This window comes from Erigeron canadensis, chromosome 4 (assembly GCF_010389155.1).
Source record: "Erigeron canadensis isolate Cc75 chromosome 4, C_canadensis_v1, whole genome shotgun sequence".
In the NCBI taxonomy this organism is placed as follows: Eukaryota; Viridiplantae; Streptophyta; class Magnoliopsida; order Asterales; family Asteraceae; genus Erigeron; species Erigeron canadensis.
Window position 1 is genome coordinate 34,991,285 of NC_057764.1, and position 20,769 is coordinate 35,012,053.

The 20,769-nt window shown below is 32.6% G+C and overlaps 2 protein-coding genes across 2 annotated transcripts; one reads left to right on the plus strand and one right to left on the minus strand.

Annotated features, from left to right (window-relative positions):
• Positions 1 to 915: 915 nt before the first annotated feature.
• On the minus strand, positions 916 to 1,535 carry LOC122597472 (probable carboxylesterase 5). Its single transcript, XM_043770062.1, has 2 exons — positions 979 to 1,535; positions 916 to 931 (listed from the first exon to the last, which is right to left on the minus strand). The coding sequence occupies exons 1-2, from the start codon at positions 1,533 to 1,535 to the stop codon at positions 916 to 918; spliced, it is 573 nt and encodes a 190-aa protein (XP_043625997.1).
• A 12,230-nt stretch (positions 1,536 to 13,765) lies between these two features.
• On the plus strand, positions 13,766 to 18,655 carry LOC122595249 (polyadenylate-binding protein RBP47-like). The gene is made up of 6 exons (XM_043767584.1): positions 13,766 to 14,308; positions 15,669 to 16,161; positions 16,799 to 16,875; positions 16,953 to 17,083; positions 17,309 to 17,405; positions 18,328 to 18,655. The coding sequence occupies exons 1-6, from the start codon at positions 13,931 to 13,933 to the stop codon at positions 18,493 to 18,495; spliced, it is 1,344 nt and encodes a 447-aa protein (XP_043623519.1). The 5' UTR covers positions 13,766 to 13,930; the 3' UTR covers positions 18,496 to 18,655.
• The last annotated feature ends 2,114 nt before the right edge of the window (positions 18,656 to 20,769 follow it).

Consider the following 20,769-nt stretch of genomic DNA (forward strand, 5'->3'; position numbering starts at 1 on the left):
AACTCTAGTACGACTACTTTGTGGTTCTCCTGTTGTCTGGGAAAAATCTTTTGGAAAGCAATGACAAACACGTTTTTTTTATGTTTGTCTATGTTCATTGGATCAAGAAGGTATTTAAAATGTATACGTACATTAATTAAAACTTTGCATATTCACACAGTCTAGCAACTATATATTTTCCAAGTTCTGTATAAGAAGTTTGAACTAATTTGAAGTTTGAAACATCAAATAAAGAGCTTATATAGCGAACTCCAATGAACGCACATACATTATAGACGTACATTTACATATAGCTCGATGATAAAAGATGAAATGTTTTATTGGCTTGAATTCGACACATTATACATTTTAAGCTCAATTTCTATGTTTGAGCTCGAACTCAAACTTGACTTAAAACAACTTTATTTAAGCTGCCAACCTTGAGTTTTCTATAAATAATCCACTTTTAAACCCATGCTCTCCAGTTAATTTTTCTCAATGGCCAACAAACTTTATATATTAATTAACGACATGTCCGACAAAACGTTTTGAAATGTAATTAAAACCATACAACAGTTCCAATGCTCTCAAGTTTCATTATTGATGAAAGTAGAGACCCTAGTCCGCAAAGCAATAGCATTTTCAGAAAAAGGGTTCTTGAGAAAAAACACATGCCCCTCCCCTTTGTCTTCAGCCACCTCCAATTTCCCTTTCCATCCGCTTTCTTCAATCAATTTCTTGTAATTCCAATCCCTTTCCCTCATAAAATCATCCCCTGCCACACAAACCAACATCTTGGACACACCCGTACTCGCTATTCTTGGATCCATAGCCGGGTTGATCAACGGGTCATCCATCCCAAGACTACCTTCTGGTTTCACCACATCCCATATGTTATCCAAATCCACAATCATATTAGGTTCTACCCGTTCTGATTCACTTCCAATCCGTTCTTTTCCCCAAAAGAACGGGTTGAGCAAAATAGCCCCATGTAAAGACATTCCATCTAGGCGACCCAACCCAGATTGGATCGCCATATGGTGCGTTATATTACCCCCGGCACTATCCCCACCAATAAACACTTTTTCAAAATCCACGTAGTCATTTAGCCATGACTCGGGACCATTCCCATTAACATGTTTCTCAACCCACTTGATTGAATTCCACGAATCTTCATAAGCTATAGGAAGTTTAAATTCGGGTGCAAGTCTATACTCTACGGAGACAACAACAATATTGGCTTCCGAAACCACGAGGTTATGGAAATTGTTGTAAAGAGACGAAGCTGCGGATTCTACAATAAATGCACCCCCGTGAAAAAAGATTAGAAGCGGCAGTTTACGGGTTTGGGTTGCGTTTTTTGGAATGTAAAGCCTAGCAAACATGTTGGTTTCGGGTGAATACACGACCTGTTTTGAGTTAACCCCGGTAGAAGGGTCTATTCCGGGTGGAACAACATCAAAAACGTATGATCTTTCAAAATGACCATCTTTGTATATACGAATAAAATTGGTTATATCTTTGGCTATATCACTTGCTGCTGATGATGAATCCATTTCATCTACAACTCAAAGAAGCATAATCATGAGTTGGTTTAGAACAACTTTAATTTATAAAGGATGTGTTGGAGGGTATAAAATATTAAAATTTGACTGGTTGTACGTATAGTAGATACGTACATATCACAGTTTTTGTGGGATGCATGTATCACTTCCTATTTATAGATATAATGTTTGTTTAATAATGTTAAAAAGGAAGATAAAACATATAAAAAGATAATGTTTATTTGGCTGTACGTAATATTTCATGAATTTGCTGAATTTAATACACATGCTTTTGGATTATCTTGTGATCCTGGAGCATCCGAATCTAATCTTCAAGACCGGTATGTCATGGCGTTTTATTTGTAAACTTTTATTGATGATATTCCCCTAAAAGTTTTAAATTGAAATTTGAACTTCTTTTTGAGTATTTATAAATTAAATTTTAGGTTTTTTATAATCGTCTTAATTAAAATTGAATTTTTAAGTTACATTTTTCTTTTTCTTTTCTTTTCTTTTTTTGGAAATAGTAATGGGAAGCATGCATAGTGCTCTATACTAATTGTTGGGGGCAGAGTGGCTGACCATCTTAATCCATGGCGGATTCAATATGTAAGATATGTTGGAACCACGTTAGTGTGACCGTCACTGATCATGTATCATTCCTGATATGATAATTGACGATAACTGAAATCCCTATGTCTAAGTAAATATATGATTGGCGTATTTACTCTTAGAGACGTAGTATAGGGTTTCCCATTAGGTGATTGTAACTAAGAAGAATAGTGGTACACACATTAAACACCAAAAGGGTTGTATGTGTAAATACTAAAGGGTTGAATGTGTAATTACTCTCATTATAAATAGAGGGTAATTAACCATAAGTTAAGGTGAATCCCTACACACATAATGCCCTAATTTTCGTGTGTGTATTCCTCTCTAATTCGTGCATCATGTTCTAGCCGAATTTATCATCTCATTATTACTCAATCACCTTGTTATGGGAACCCGAAATTATGCTTTATGCTCTTACAGGTTCCACAGGACGATTGGGGATGTTTTATCACTCGAATCGAATCATGTTTATTCCAACAAGATATGGGCCTGGGGGTAGTAGACCCCAGTCCATATTAGCCTAGCAAACGATAAATTTGAGATACTTTCAGTTGGACCCAACTCAAAAAAATATATGGCCCCATTAGCCCATCAAAATAGGAAAAACACACTAACAAAAAAGAATTACTATTGTGAAATGTAACTTATGAAGACATGATGCTGCATGGAATCACAATCACCCACACTTATTCGATTAGACAATTATAAAGATTACATGAATTTCAATTTTACATAAACTTATATAAACTATTAGTTTTCTTTCATGAAAAATGAATATAAATGATACAAGTTAGTTCAAATTTTTAAATTTATTTTTATTGTAAATTAAAACTCGTGATCATTTTTTTCACGGTTACCTCACACAAAATGTTTACTTGCTGTTACCTAATAGGCTAATATTATTACAAATGCTGTGATGTTAAATTTTTTATTGTAAATTTGAAAATGGAGAACCTCCACAACACTAGCTGATTTTTTTGTAATTTTTGTCAAATTTTCGTTACGATGTTGTTGTGTATGATCTATAATATCACAAGAAGGATTAAATGAAGTTTAAACTATTATTTGAGATTGAATTTTCATTCAAATAGTTACTACCTACTTGTGTTATTTGTCTGTTGTTGGGCCTGTTTACAATCTGTTTATGAGGTTGCTTGATTTCAAATTCTGATGTAAATACTTGTTATGGTTTGATATTGTTGGGTTCTATTTAGGAATTAAGTTTAAAGTGTTTTCTAGGCTGTTTAATTGATGTTTGCATGTATTTTATGTTATTAGGATTGATTTGTATAGATGTTAATTATTTTGTCAATTTTCATGATTTGATTTTCGCCCCATCGACAATTTGGATTCACCGCCGATCTTAATACACGTACACATAAAGAAATATGTCAAAGGCTAAGAACAACCTACTCAAGCCTCATTTTCAAGCGCTAGTTAAGAACTTAAAAGTCAAATTATCTCCTAATTACAAAAAGTGAAAAATTGCAATTACAATCTCCTTCACAATGGTGGAACATGAGTAAACAAAACAAAACAATAAAACTAGTAAATATTTATGAAAACGAGTGAGTAGCCGCGTTCACCGAAGGCATGCCGCTAATTTGTATCACATGCGACGTAGTGGTGCTAGACAGCCGCTATTTTGACCTTATTTATTGTTTATCATTTTCCTTATTTTATATAGCCACTTGATGTTTTATATCAACGGTCACGAATCCTGTTCAGAATTAATTTACTACTTTCCTTTTATTTATAGTATTTGGATCAAGATCTATGATACATAAACTAGTCCCACAACCAAGTAGCTGTCGGTTAATCAGACATAAGTCATTCTTCAATAGATTGCCACCATTCTGTCACATCTGACGGTTGTAAATAATCCTCGTGAAAAACAATGCACACACTAGGGCAAAGCAAAAGGGCAATTTCCCAGATCCAACAACCCCTTTTCTACTTACCTTAATTACACTTGCATCCCTTTTTGTTTACTAACGTTAACATATACTATTGTTCTTTCCTTTTCACAAAATCTGAATGACAAAACAGAGGAAAACAAATCGCGTTAGGGCATCTCCAATTACTACTCGATGAAAATCCTTCTTTTTTTTTTTTTAAATAAGCTTTTAGAAAAGATTGATACCATTTGAGTGAATGACTTATTTACGGATAGGTTGATAATCTTCAACCTTTTGAGCAAAATGTTTTTTCATTGTTTGGTTTGTTAAAAAGCTTTAGAAAAACCTTTTTCATTTGAGTAAAAGCTTTTTAATAACTTAAATTTAATGGATTAAATAGGTGGCAAAATAAAAAACTTTCAAAGACTTTTTTCTTATTATCGATGCTCTTATAAGAAAGTATAGATGACTAATTGGTTTGGTCAATAACTTTGAGTATAGTTTAAAAATTATTGCCAATGAGAATTGAAAAATGTTATATCCTATTAATAAATAGCTCAATAATATTTTTGAAAATCTTAAAATATGATTAGTATAATCTACCCATTCTCTTTCAAAATCTCATCATTTAATTATACCAAATATCATGATCACATAATTAGAACGATTGTTTATGAGGATTTATCATTTTCCTTTGTCTATACAATTTTAAACGGTTAGCCACAAATTTTTCTTATATATATATTTATAATACTTTACAACGTCCATTTTGAAATTGGTAAAGATTAGAGATGTTGATCAATTTTTTTTTCACCTTTCTTTCTTAAAATCTCATTAGTTATGTGACTACAAAATATATGTGATAGATTCCTGATTGCATTGCATATTACAATTAGGAATCATAATACTTAACACAATCTAAAATAGAGCCTAAATTCGATACAAAACTAGATTGGTTATGTTATGCTTTTTTGAACCATCAACCAACTAACTTGTCACACATATTATCTTTTTGGTGAGGGTGTAAGGCCATCTCCATTCACAACCCAATCCACCAATACTATTTATTATAAAATTATTTTCTCTCTCTTATATTCATCCAACCCAACTAAAACAAATTTTCACACTCCCATTAACAATCTAACCAAAATATATTTTTAATATATTATATCATCTATAATTAATTTTTTATTATTTCATATAAAAAATAAATTTTTTTTAAAAAGAAATACTTTTTATATGACAAAAAATTAATTTATCCATCAACACATATTTAGCAAAATAGATACTTCATTTTTATAATCTTAACATAAAATAAATTAAAAGAAATTTATACGAGTAGCATAAAATGAAAAGTGTTATAAAAAAACATGAATTTTCACTACGTAATATTCCAGTATGTAATATATTATGTACATAAGGAAACAATACAAATATATATATATATATATATATATATCATCCCATAAGATACAATACAAAATTAATAAACTAAATCCTACAAATGATGTGTCATCTTGAGCATTAACCACGTTCAAAAATTTATGACACAAACAATGTTGGGTGGATAGCCCGGGGCGGTTGGCTTTGAATTTGTTTAATATTATTAATTTACTTTATGTCCGACCGAACCATAGATTAAATCATCGATGGTGATGGTCTAATGACCATTTGGGTAAATACCTATTTTTGGAAACTATCTAATATACTCCGTATATCTATATAATTATTAAAAGAGTAGTTAACCAAGCCTTTTTAGACCCTCTACAAATTTAAAGTTATGCTAAAAAACTGCCACTTGGGATTTATCTTAGGTTTCATCTTCATATTTTATCTTATTTACTTTTATACTAAATAATAAAATAATAATAATAATTGGAAAAAAGGAAAAACACGCAGACCTAAATCCCACCCGATTATTTCAGGCGACCCGTCCCTTCTTCCTCATGTTTTTTACCATGTTCTTCCATGCCCTAATATATTTATTCCCCCTTTTTCCTCCTGTTAAGCCTTTTTTCTTTCCAACATGCCCTAATCTATTCATTACGGTAATAATCATCCTTAATCACTGTAAATATCTATTTCAAATTTGATTTTTTTCCATCTCTTGAGTTAGTTTGTTTTGATTTATTTGATTTTTTTTATTTGTTTAAGCTGATATGTTCCCACTATCTTTTTCCAATTTCTATACTTACAATTTGTGTATATATATATACATATTTATCATATACGTGTTATCAATTTAGATATTTATTTAGGGTCTGAAAATAAAAACCTATAAAAATTGAATTTTAATGCTCATTGAGTTGTAAAGTTTGAAACTTTATCGGTGTTTGTTGTAATTCAATTGATAGGTTTTTTTTTAATATGGATACATTAAATCAAAAAATATGTATACAGATGTATAGATGACGCGGGTCATAAAGTCACCTACGCTCAACTAAGAGGGTCAATAATTTTGAACGCTTATTGAACTTGGATTATTTGTTTTTACTTTTTGATAGTGATTACAGATGATGAAAAGAAGCCACTCAAGATGACAACATTTAAGGTATTTTGTTTTAAACCTAATTTTGCAGTATATTTTTGTTGGTGTATAAGCATCGTTTAACTACTTTCAAGATTTCGGGTTCATTATCATTGAGTTAACGACAAAATTTTGTTAATACAGTATCTATCAAAAAACTGGCGACTAGCTAGCTAAGTTGTTTTTTCATATTGTTTATGTAACTAAAACTTTCTCTAATTTATGTTAGTATATACACTGATACGTGTGGAAAATCTATAATTTAAATGTAGGACTAAAGTTAACTGCATTTTTGCACCTAATATAGAAGAGTAACACAATTCAGTTTAGTATTTTTAGTGTTTGTATAACCTGTGAGTGAATCATATAGTATTTTACTTTAACATGAATGGTGTCTTAATTACAAAGTGCAATGAAATTTGGAAAAATGTGAAGAAAAAAACATGTACTTATTTTCCAATAACAACTATCTTCAAGGTGACACAATTTTATAACTGTTATTTGCAGAGTTTAATATGTATTCCTTATATATGTAATTAAATGAGTGACCTGTTATAACGACGTTTTCCAACTTAACTGTATTTGTTATTTGGATAGGATTAGTTTGTAGGAATGCTGATTTTGTGCGAGAAAAGAAGGAACAGAAGTTGCTTAGCAACCATCTTGGAGTTTCCACTTGATATGATACAGATTTTTGTTTACGGGATTAGAGTTTATAACATGCACCCTTATTAGTTTTTGGAGACTAAAGGTGTGTGGTCTAATATTTTTTCCTTTTGATTTGCGTGTTTCAGTTTTTATGATAGATTTGTATCAAAACGTGGGATAATGAGAACTTAAAGTAAATAGCTGGCTTAATTTTATAACTGTTATTTGCAGAGTTTAATATGCATTCCTTATATATGTAAATGAGTGACCTGTTATAACGGCATTTTTCAACTTAACTGTATTTGTTATTTGGATAGGATTAGTTTATAGGAATGCTGATTTTGTGCAAGAAAAGAAGGAACAGAAGTTGCTTAGCAACCATCTTGGAGTTTCCACTTGATATGATACAGATTTTTGTTTACGGGATTAGAGTTTATAACCTGCACCCTTATTAGTTTTTGGAGACTAAAGGTGTGTGGTCTAATATTTTTTCCTTTTGATTTGTGTGTTTCAGTTTTTATGATAGATTTGTATCAAAATGTGGGATAATGAGAACTTAAAGTAAATAGTTGGCTTTTCTAAATATTTGATTACTCTCTTTATTTCCCAAAGATTTATATACTAGATTTATGTTTGATTGTTCATTGTTTACTTCTTTTCATATTAGTGAACTATGAGTGCATGACAGTTAAAATACTTCACAGGGACCAAGTTTTTTGGCAATAACAAGTGTTAGTACTCATGTGTTATCTGGTGTATGGGGAATTCTCAAACAACAATGTGAGGGTCTGATCTCTTTTCCGCTTGGTGATTCGGTTCATTTGGAACATTTCACAAAATTGTAATATTATATTTGAAGTTATCTGGCGACCTCTATCAGTCGTTAATGTTCTTTTTATTATGTTGATGACCAATAGGAATCTGAGCCGGTTTAACCCATTTGACCCATTTGTTTAGTCTAACAAATAGACTATTTATATTTAAAACATAAATATATTAGGGAAATTTTATCCATGACCATACACTCCTGAGACCAGCTTATTCTCTTACTTTATCTTTTTGATGTTCAAGATAAGACACTATCAAAGTTGACGGCTTTATAAAGAAATAGCTATTATGTATTATACATGTGCTCTTTTCCTTTTTGGTTACCAAGAATTGGTGGTGACTTTTTATTTGGAGAAGTACTCAAAATCAAGGGAAGAATCGATGGGCTCTTTGGATGCTTCATCTCTCATCAACCTAACAAGTGATCACTCTTTATACAAAGATGATAACCCTATAGCATATGTGTTTATACTTTCAGGTCTTTAGATTATAGGACTTTATAACCGTCTTTTGTATGAGGCACTTACATCATAGGTTCGTTTAGACGTTTAGTATCTAAAACTCAAGTTCTTGGTTTGATTTAACCTATTCAACAACTCTTCTTTTTGTTGATTTCATGTAATGGTGTATTGATAACACTTAACTCAACTGTATTTATAACAACCGCGCATTGCGCGGGTAAAAAGACCTAGTATTTGATAAAATTATAACATGTTGTTTGACATGAAACTAATACCTCAGGCTAGACACCCGCCTAAGATGTCAAACATTTTACTTGTTCAATCTGAAACCAATTTTTTTATTTATTTTACGAAAAACGATCCTCAAAAATGAGTCACTCTCCCAACCCATTTGACATTAAATCGACATAATTAACCTAAAATCACCCTCCCAATTATCATTCACTTGATATGTTCAATCCGAAATCAATCGTCAACCGGCTAACCTTTTACGTAAGTCGTAAGTCGACTTGACATATCATGTCTTTCTAACAAGTTACTGATACCACGTGGGGGTCGATTTGCGCGTTATTCAACCCTTTGACATGTCAACATGAATTTGCTAACCCAATCCTGACTTGATTGCAATCTCTACCAATAGTTATATTTTCTAATATGAACTAAGATATATTAGACAATAAATTGTGGCCTACTTTCAAACAAGTTCACCTTGATAATCCTACTAATTAGTTTAATGACTTAATCTATTGATAAATCAAATCTGATGCAATCTTATAATTCAAGTGTACGTATACGACAAGGTTAAACCACCACCAAAGTGTCCCAGTGACCCAGTGGTTAAATATGAGACTTTTGTTGTTCTATGTGCGTCATTATTTATGTGCGAAAGTAGTTAAATATTATATTTTACTTTCCTAATACATTATTGATCATGAAAGTCATCGAATGATATTTATTATTTACATCTTGCTATCAATTTGCTTTGTATGTTTTTTATTGCCTATATAATTCTCTTGCTTTAAAGTTTTGTTAGTCCATTTTGGAAATTTTCACGTAAATTTGCACACATTGAACTATTTTATCCGTACGAATTTAAAGGTTCTATTTTAACTCGTTAAGTCTTTCTTTAACAATTTTGATCGTAAATAATTTTGTTTGTGTTATATAATATTTAATGAAATTTATATCAATGTAAAATACATTTAAAGTCCTACTCATTCATATATTTTACATCAAGTATTATATAACACAAACAAAAATATTGATGGTAAGAATTAAACAAGAAAGTTTTAAAATATCAATCTATGACATTTAAATTGAGACGGGGATGGTATATTCTTTTCAACCTTGATGAGGACTTGAGGAGCATTCATATGAGTTTGTGATCTTCCAAGATGAGATTTGAGTCTAACAAATTTCCTCTTTATTAACGGATTCGTTAATTTTATACCAAGAATGCAAAAGTTATTGATTTAACAACCCTATTGCCACTGAACTTAAAAAGAGATCTCATTACAAAAATTAACAAATCATAAGGATCAACTTTACAGTTAACTCTTATTGATAAAAGACAATAAAATGAAGGGTTAAGTACTTTTTCCGTCCATGTGGTTTTTTGATTTTGCAGTTTTCATCTTCACTGTTAACTTTTGGTTGAAATCATCTTCGTGGTTTGCATTTCGTCTCTGTCGTTATAACTTTGTCGTTCACCCCCTCACATGCAAGTCACGCTATGGGCATTTTCGTCTTTTCACCCATTTTCATTCTCAAAAACAAGAAACCCATGAGTTTTATAGTGTTAAGTGCATAAATCGTCCCTGTGGTTTGTCATTTTTGCATTTTTTATCCTCGCCGTTAACAAATCCAGAAGAACTTTTCAAACAAAACAAAACAAATAAAAAGTACCGGCAAGAATTTAATTCAAACAAAACAAAAACCTATATATATACCTATATTTGAGGATCTAGTCAATAACCTTCAAATGCAAACACATACATACAATGTTTTAAATACAGGTATATACAGTATTACCTATAATACCAGTATCAGAGGGTATTCTAGTACAACTATTTCCGGTATTTTTTGGTATTACCGTTCTGGTATTTCAGATATTCTCATTTTTTATTTTTTTCATAATACTTTAATATTATTTTTTTGTAATTTGTGAACTTTAAAACTTATATTTTGTTATAAAGTATTTATTTGGTATTATTTTTAAGTGGATTGTAATTATATTTGAACTACTTTCGTTAAATTGTAATAAGTTTTATAATATTTTTTAAAAATAAAATAAAACAAATTAGTCATACTAGATGGTATTAAATTAGATCCTCATATGTAAGTATATATAAGTTTTTGTTTTGGTTATTGATTAAATTATTGTGATTGAATGTTTGTTAAAGAAAAGGGTGGAAATGCAAAAACGACAAATCATAAGGACGCATTTTGCACTTAACCATGGGGACAAACCATGAAGACGGGTAAAAAGACATAAATGTCCCTCACGTGCAAGGCGGGTGAGGAGTTAACGGATCCAAGGACGAAATGCAAACCACATGGATGATTTTGGCCAAAAGTTAACGGCGATGATGAAAACTGTAAAATCGAAAAACTACATAGACAAAAAAAAAGTACTTAACCCTAAAATGAAACTATTCATCAATCACCTACCGGCCCGATTCCACCACATCACATCTTGTATCTTTTGTTAAAACACAACAAAGTGAGTAGTACCACCGCCACGTACCAACCTGATTCCGTCATATCACATCTCGTACCATGGTATGGATTTTGTCACGTCCTAGCCTTTTTGAATTTTTTTTCCCTTTTGGCTTCCAATTAACTAATATACTAAAAATTTTCCTTCATGTCACACACCATATCACTATTTAAATTTTTTCAAGTTGTACCCCATTTTAGTTTTTTCTTCGTGATTTAATTTTGATTTCTTGCATATCTTTTTCCTTTTGACTTCTTTACGTATAATTACTTTTTTAGTCTTTTATTTTTGGTTTTCTTACAAAAACAAAATATATGTATTTCTATATTGGTTTGCTGCATTAATTTTTTCCTTTTTGCTTTCCAGTAATAATAATAACAAAAATAATTAGAATAATAATAGTATGTATTTCTATATTATTATTATTAAGAATAATAAATAATTCACCTCATAAATGTAAAAATTTAAACTCGAAACCTAGTAGAATAACCTAGTAAAAATTGGTTTAAACTTGTTGGCCATATATTGAAAATTTTTATTGTTATTTCTATTGGTCTTTGATTTGTTGTTTCCAAGCACTAAACAGATATATGTACTCCATACTCGAAACTTTTGAATATAGTTGTTGTTTCCAAGCGCTAAACAAATGTATAAACTCGATACTCCGAAACTTTTGAATATAGTTATGGTATTTCACTTAATTAAATATCTATTTGATATGCAAATGTTTTAGCAAAAGGGAAGTGATATTGCTACAACAAATTTTAGCCATCTACAACAAATCCTGCATAATACAGTTGTACACTATGTAATACAGTTTGTACTTTTGTTGTAGATGAATAAATTTTGTTGTATAAATATCACTCCCATTAGCAAAAATATATAGTGAGTTAATGACACAACATTAATAACAACACGTAATCAAAATAATTGAAACCGGGCAATACAAAATTGGAACTTGTTGTGATATTGCCTTTTAAAAAAGATATATTTAGCATGCCTAATTTTGAACAACCTATCTATAAGAGGCAAGGGTGTAGTGTCAAAACTTTGGCAAATTTGCAAGTTTTCGACCAATGACAAGCCGACACGTGTCGTTGCAAAAAACTAGCCAAAACTTGCCAAATTACATGGTGTAGCAAACAAAACTAGCCAAAACTTGCCAACTTACTAATGTCGGAAAACATATAAAAGGTAACCGGAAATTAAAAAAAGTTGTCGGAAAACATAAAAAGTGACCGTTTTTTTTATAAAATAGAAACTTGGGCTCATAATTCAGGGGTCGGGAATTTCGGAAGTCGGAGACGCCATGGCTGCTAACCCGAAGGTTTACCCCGCCAAGATACGCCTCGGATCATCCGAGTCCCATTTTTACGAACATTTGTATCATCATCGCCCATTTAACGTAACACCGACAACCTAACCGTTCAACGATACCATCATCGGCTAAAACTACTTTTTCCAGCTACCTATTGCTTTAATTGAACAAAATGCGGCAACACTACCAAGGAAAAATCTGACAACGCTACCGCTAAGTTAACACTACTAAGCTAATCACAAACATGCAATTAACGACAATGTAAAAAGATAAGTATACATATAAGCAGCAACAGCAGTTCACCGTAAAACCCAAGAAAGGGCTCGCCAGAAAATAGCTGCCGTAAGTTATGCAACATGCAACAACACCAGCAATTCACTGGAAATCCAAGAAAGGGCTAACCGGAAAACCGAACCAACAAAGCAACTGGACCCTAATGGATTAAACCGGAAACCCCAAAAAAGGGCTCGCCGGAAAACCGAACAAGTAGTCAAATAGCCAACTACACCCTTGCACAAGGCAAACAAAGTTTTGGCCGTTAAAAAAGTGAACGTTCTTAGCCGGCAACCACCGGAAAGCCCAAAGAGGGGTTTCCGATCTCACCAGAAAGGGTGCAATATAACGTTAGGAGAATCGGCAAGTTTTATCGGCACGTATTCCGACAATAGAAGCCAAGAAAAATATAGATCTAGCCTCAAAATCGAAAACCCCCAAATCATTTTTTTTTGGTTTTCGGTGATACTAATCATTTTGGCACAAGAACAAAAAAAAACGGTCATGAAGGCACGCTTTCAACGTTCACAAGGATCGATCAAAACATGCCGACATATATAGCCAAAGCTAGCCGATTAAACTTGTCAAAACTAGCCGATTCGCGTGCTATAGGGTTGCCAAAGAGCCGATGATAGACGATGCTTTTTGTCGATATAAATAGTTGACTATACCTTTGCCCTAACAGAACGACTTCTAATTAGATTAGTGGTTGCAACTTGCACATGTAACGTAAGTATAATATCATAACACATCAATATGAAAATTGAGGTCCCGGAGGTCCTAAAACCTAATGGTTATACATTAGAGTAACATATTTGACTTAGATATCGAACGAATTTTTCCAAAAGTTTAAGGCAATTGCTATAAGTTACGCAAGGAAAAAGGACTCGAAAAAAACCTACAACAAAACACAAAGGAAGTCATATGTAAATTTCAAACATTCTTTATAGTCTTCGTAAAATTAGCCGTCTTTCACTTCTCTTTTTCCCTTTATCCATCTTTCGTTCTCTCAAAACCCCGCGGCCGCCCTTCCACCGTCCTCCACTTCTCGCCGCCATAGCACCTTTATATTCGGCTAAAAAACAACTCACCGAAAAGCCAACCAAAATCCTTAAATCTTAAGATGCAACCACCGACACCCCCCGCCGGCGCCGGCAACGGAACACCCACAACCAATGATATAACAGCACAACAACAACAACAACAACAACAATGGTTGGCTATGCAACAATATCAACACCAACAATGGTTGGCTATGCAACAATATCCGGCAGCTATGCATCCAGCTGCCGCCGCCGCCATGATGTATCAACAGCCGCCGCCACACTATTTACCTTATTATCAACAACAACATTATCAACAACAACAACAACAACATAAAAGTAATCATAATAATAATGTTCAGAATTCAAGCGAAGATAATAAGACTCTTTGGGTTGGCGATTTACAACATTGGATGGATGAATCTTACCTTCAGTCCTGTTTTGGTCAAACCGGCGAGGTATTTTTTGACTTTTTTTTTAACCCTTTGACCACCACGGTTAGCTGAGGTAAAACATCTTGATCGTGGGTCGGGTTTGAATACCTGAGCCCCTGAGTATCTGTCTTAATATGGAAAAATCTCGTCTTTTTTACCTATTTGACCTTTTTGACTATTTATATGTTAGTTTCTATTTTTGTGTAAGATATTGATTGTTTATTTATGTGAATATGTATGTTTTTTTTTGTTAATTTGGTGTTAGTGCAAATGGAATATATATGTTTGGTGTGATTTGGAAATATAAGGTACAATTTTGGTGATTTTTAGGGATTATTCTAAAATTCCAAAAAGAGAAATATTCATCATGCCATAACTACTTGTGATACTAATCTGTGATTGAGATTGTGTTTATAAAATTTTTCTAAAGTACTTCAAAAAATATTAAGATGCTTATCAAAGAAAGAAAATTTGTTGTTTATTTGCATTACAAATAAGCCAAGACCAATAAGTACTTAAAATAAGCAATGAAAATACCAAATAACCCATTCATGTAAGGCTTTATGAGTTTATGTGTATTTAGTTGTTAGGTTAACCAAGATTCATTTATTTTTAGTTCATAGAATTTTGTATTAGTTTCAGAGAAAGGAAATTAATTTACACAAAAGATTAATTTTTCTACACATCAATGATACGACATTTGCATCGAATGTAGGTTATATGTGTACTAAGTAATTTTTCCGTGTGGAAATTGCGATGGTCATTGGTACTAGTTTAAGTACTATGATGTGAAATTGTGAATCACTCTTGTTTGATATGTATAAAAGCAGCATTTTGTTCATTTTTTTGCTGAAAATGCCATAGATGATTTATTGCTACTAAGTTCGTTGAATTTTAAAACTAGAATTTCATCTTTTTGTTCGGGTTATATATCTATGAAAGGTCTTTTGAAATCTTGCATGTCTATAATGGCTGTAGACTATTTTTGGGCTCAAATGTCTGAGTCTGATCTCATATGCTTTATTTGAAAGAGGTGGATGGTCCCTACATCTATTTTGGGTTGCTATATAGTATAGTAAATTGCATTAATGTTATCAAACTAAAGCAATAATGTGGAATTACATAATCAACAGGATGACTGGTATTACTAACTTTAAAGAAGCTTTTTTGTGCTCTTTGTGTAGATGCTCACATGTCAATTACTTGAGAGTTTTATTTGCTAAATTGAATCAAGATCTTATAGACTATGTTTTAAAAGGATTAGTTAATTATTTTATACAACTATGACTGGTGATACGACGTATGTTTGTCTGAGAATGGGAAGTCGCATTCTATTATCGGGAAATTATGATTTTTATGCTGTATGGGTTCCTGAAAATTTCAGGTAGTATCTATAAAGGTGATAAGAAACAAGCAGACTGGTCATTCAGAGAGATATGGATTCATCGAGTTTGCCTTTCACGAAGCTGCTGAGAAAGTTCTTCAGACTCACAACGGGAGTATGATGCCAAATACAGATCAAGTTTTTCGTTTGAACTGGGCAAGCTTTAGTACGGGTGAAAAACGCGCAGACACTGGTTCAGATCTATCCATATTTATAGGTGATTTGGCTCCAGATGTTAGTGATGCAATGTTGTATGAAACATTTGCTGGTCGATATTCATCTGTCAAAGGTGCAAAAGTAGTTGTTGATACAAATACCGGATGTTCCAAAGGTTATGGGTTCGTGAGATTTGGTGACGAGAATGAGAGAACAAGAGCTATGAATGAAATGAATGGCCAATATTGTTCAAGTAGGGCTATGCGCATTGGTGTTGCAACCCCTAAGAAACCACCTACTCAACAACAATATGGACAGAGTCAATTTCCATCTCAAGGTATGTCTTTCTAGGTTTTGTTTCTTTAGCCATGGCCCATGGATAGAGGTGACACTTGTAAACCACTTACTTCTGAATTAGTTGATTTGTTTATGTTTTATATCTAACAGATAGACAAGCTTTTAGAAATAAAAAGTTGATAAGGATATGCATCAAATGGCCGAAAGTTGCCCACCATGTACTTTGAATGCGTAAACCCTCTGAAGCGTTCTATTTAAAACCTTATATTTATTAAGATAATAGATAAATCTGTAGCCATACTTCATGCTGGTTAGCTTTCTGGATAATAGTTCTGTACCAACCTAACCTGGTTTTGACCCGTAGAAAATATTTTCTTCTTTAAAATGAACCTGTTTTGACCATTACTTTACCTGCGTTACCTGCCTCTTTTCATCCCTAGTTTTCTGTGGTTGAGCTTTTTACATTGGCTTGTTTCGTTTCAGATTTTTTGCATATTACCTTTTGATCTTTCATTGTTAAGGAGTCACTTGGTTGATAACAGGGTCTGAAGTCTGAACATAATAATTCCCTTAATAGCTTCTTTCTTTTTCGATATCTTCTTTCATGTTAATATCAATACTTCTGAATATGGACACACTATCTATTACTGACATATGTAATTGTTGTTTACGTCTAGCTGTTTTATTGACTGGCGGAAATGGTTCATTTGCACCTCAAAACTCCCAATCTGATGGAGATTCTTCAAACACAACTGTGAGTTACTTGATTTTCCCATATAAATCAGCTAGCAATGTCAATATTTACTTTATTAACATGGTAATTTTCGGCAGATTTTTGTGGGAGGACTCGACTCAGAAGTCACTGATGAGGACTTGAGGCAAACATTTTCTCAGTGTGGCGAGATTCTATCGGTTAAAATTCCCGTTGGAAAAGGATGTGGATTTGTGCAATTTGCCAGCAGGTAATCATCTGTGCAGGCCTCTGGGACCGGAAAATAATTTGGCCTTTTGTAGTACCACCTAAATTGTATCTGACAATTACACTGTCTGTGCACTCTGTTTTCTTGTTTGATTTGAAAGATGCTACAAGTTAGCTTTTTCTATCTATAAGATTGGTAATATTATCATATGTTTAAGTCTTGGATTTTTTAAGGAGTTGAAGTTCTTCTTCAAATTTATTTATACAGAAGCAGTGCTGAGGATGCAGTTCAGAACATGCATGGCACGGTGATCGGCAAGCAAACTGTTCGTATATCATGGGGTAAAACTCCTGCTAACAGACAGGTATGTAATCTCTGACTTCTTTTTGTCTACTCAAATTTCAACTTTTTAGTTGACTACAAGCATAAAAAACAATTAATCTTCATTTAGAATGTGTATTTGCAAGTATTTTATCTTATTCTTTCGGATAGGAATCTGTAAGGGGTTGTTTGGATTTGTGTTTTGAAACCGATAATTCTATTTAAAATAATTTGTAGATAAATTAGATAATCAATATTAATAGAATGGAACACCAGCGATAGTGTTTGCACGTAGTTAGTTGTTTGAAGTTGTAATGTACTTAAGTTTTTGAACGTTTGGTAATTTTGATTATTATAAGCAGTTGTCAAAAGAAAAATATTGTTATGAATATGATTTCTTTCATTTTGTGGATGTACAAGTTTAGAATACGCCGGTCTTTTCTATCAACTATAATATTCTCTTCTGACAAGTTACTTAGTAATACATCTAATCAAGTTATAATCTATTGTCTCAACAATTATCTATTCTTTTTTTTTCTTTCTATAAATGAATTTTTACTCTTCTCAATTATAGTACGAAGGAGAGATAAATAAATATGTATACTCTGAATTTGGTTGGAGCTATGTAGGATTGTAGGGCACTCCATATTTAATGTCTACATAATAGGAATCCCTGTATACAATCTAAAAATGATTATAATCTGTTTCATATTACACATCTTAAGTTTCGCTTTCTTGCGTCTTCAGTACTTTGACAAGAACTATAGGTATATATTTTGATAGCATCACATCCAAAATGTTAACTTCTTGAAATCGGATCAAGTTTCCTAGCTTTAGTTTTCCTTCTAACCAACTTGTTTAAATATTTATGCTGTTTCGTTTATTTCATTTTTCTACGTCCTCTTTTTTGATATCACTCATTCCTATCTGCTTCATTTAATATGCTTGCTTATTTGTTATGACAGAGAATGGGTGGTAACGGTGGTAACTACTACATGAAGCAAGGTTATGGGGGTGGCGGCTATGGTTATGGAGGACATCAGAATCAGGATGCGGGTATGTATGGCGCTCCAGATGGATCGGCTTATGGGTCAAATGGATACGACAACCATCAGCAACAGCCTGTTAGTTAGCTAATCTTCTTGGAATACACTGCCAGCTATTTGATTTGAATCTGAAAACCATATGATGAGATTTTAAAGACTTATTATATTCCTTTAATGGGATACAAATATCTATGAATGTAACTGGAATTTTGTGAGCTGAAAAAACCATTTTTTTTCCCTTTTCTTATATTACTGGTCGAGAGTCGAGACAGTTTAGGACATATGAAGTTTTGGTTCCAACTTCCAACCACTATATTTTTGATCGATTTTTTTTTTCTTTCTAAATTTCATGTTTTCATTTCAAATCATAGGTAACTCAAATTTCGGAATACCTACTTGAAAGACCTAATTCATTATTTCTAGACTCGTAGTCGAATTCAAATTTTGGTTTTTCTTGGTTTCTGCCAATATTGCAATTTCGATTCACGTTTCTTCCCTGTCATCAATTATGATTTTTTCTTGAGTTAGACTTGTTATGCTTATTTTGACAAGAGTCCTTGAGGGTGGTTGTTACGAGCACTCCATGTGCTTAAATTTATGTTTCTCTTTATCTAGATAACGTTATGAGTGGTTTGTGGATTGAAAGTAGAGATGGTCAAAAGGAGGAATAATAGGTTGATTAGCACTAATGTGAATTAAAAGAGCAACAATTGAGGACCGTTGCTTGAATACTAGGCTTTCTTTTTAGAACAATTAGATTGGTTAAAAGGCTTAAACTTGTGACCAAGACCGAAAGATATGTTTTGTAACATGTTTTTCTAAATAAGTAAACCAACAATATAATATTGTTTGTAGGCTCATCAATTCATCATATAGGCACATATCTAGTATTTTTATAAGATTAAATAACAACCCACAAGCACTCGAGTCAAAATAAGCATAACAGGTGTAACTCACATCTTCACCCATCTTAGCAACAAACACATGCAATTTGTCGCCAATCCTTTTCAGCCCTAATTTCATTGCCCAAATTAATATTTTGGTTCTAATTATATTGTCCACTTTCTCTGTTTAATTGTGAAGTTTTGCAAGCTTCTTAATTATACCATTAATAACAGCCTTTTGTTATATCTAATGTCGTATGTCAATTTACTGGGGACGGTTGTCAAAACATGCCAATAACATATACTCGTAACTTTGTATTAATATACTTTGGAAATTAGAATTGGGGTTTCGGGACAAAAGAAGATGCGAATAGGCAATGACTGCGAACACATACGTACACACACCTGCATACACATGTAGGCGTTTGCTAATGCCAAGATATGGCTTGAATTTTCAATAGTCCATTTCGTAACGATTATCACAATTGCACAATAATCAAATTATAGCAACTGACTATAAATAAATCACAGGCACCACGGTTTGTTTCCGTTAATACAACCAATCCATCTCCTAATCGGCACCTACAACATAGCCGCCAACAACTAATCCAACGAAACAAGATGAAATAGGTATAGCCAGAAAAAATAATTAAAAAAATTAAGGGTCAAAGAAAACATTCGCAATGTATCGTCCCTTTTTACTATGTCTCTTATAGTTTTTTTCTTTAACGGCCAACTAACATAATGGGTATTCCGTAAGCAACGTCCCAATGGCTAAAGGTATGGACAACCTAGACACTAGTCTAGAGCACAGAGCCACTAGCCCACTTAACTCTAAGATCCGAGAAAAATATATCACCCGTCCGCTCTAAAACATGATGCCGAATTAATGGTAAAATTTGATGCTTGTTAAAACTTGAACTCAAGAGTTAAAAACTATGATGACATTAATATATAAATTACTAAGCATTGCCTAAAATTCAGAAGGTGGAACTTTTACGTAGCTGACCAAATTAAAGAAATCATCATCATTCCTTCCCCATACTTGATTGAGGGCGACATCTTTCGAAATGTTTATCCAAAAACTTGGTAAAATCGATGCAAGAATATTCAAAAAATAACACTCCAATTGCTGGGAATGGACCACTTTTTCTTAACCGTGACAAATTTGGCACAGGCTTCTTTCCAAAAGTCACCATACAAAGCTTCCCACGTTAATCATGATTGTCACCCTTTTTAACCCCACCTGATAATAATATGCCCCATAACTATCACTTTTTAATAATAAAAAGAATTATACATTGTATATACTTTTCTATATTAAACAAGCTGGGATACCGATATCGAAACATGAATCATCATTCAAATAAACGTTCCATAGTATCCCCTTGTTTCGTGTTCCAAGGCATAGAAACACGAATCTTTTACTAAATAAAACGGTGAACTGATAATAAATAAATTAAAAGAAATTGGTTTT

Excerpts from the sequence above, each read along its gene's own strand:
- LOC122597472 (XM_043770062.1), bottom strand. The coding sequence starts at position 1,535 with ATGGATTCATCATCAGCAGCAAGTGATATAGCCAAAGATATAACCAAT.
- LOC122595249 (XM_043767584.1), top strand. The coding sequence starts at position 13,931 with ATGCAACCACCGACACCCCCCGCCGGCGCCGGCAACGGAACACCCACA. Across the intron at positions 14,309-15,668 it reads GTTTTGGTCAAACCGGCGAG|GTAGTATCTATAAAGGTGAT; the intron begins GTATTTTTTGAC and ends TGAAAATTTCAG. Across the intron at positions 16,876-16,952 it reads GAGATTCTTCAAACACAACT|ATTTTTGTGGGAGGACTCGA; the intron begins GTGAGTTACTTG and ends AATTTTCGGCAG.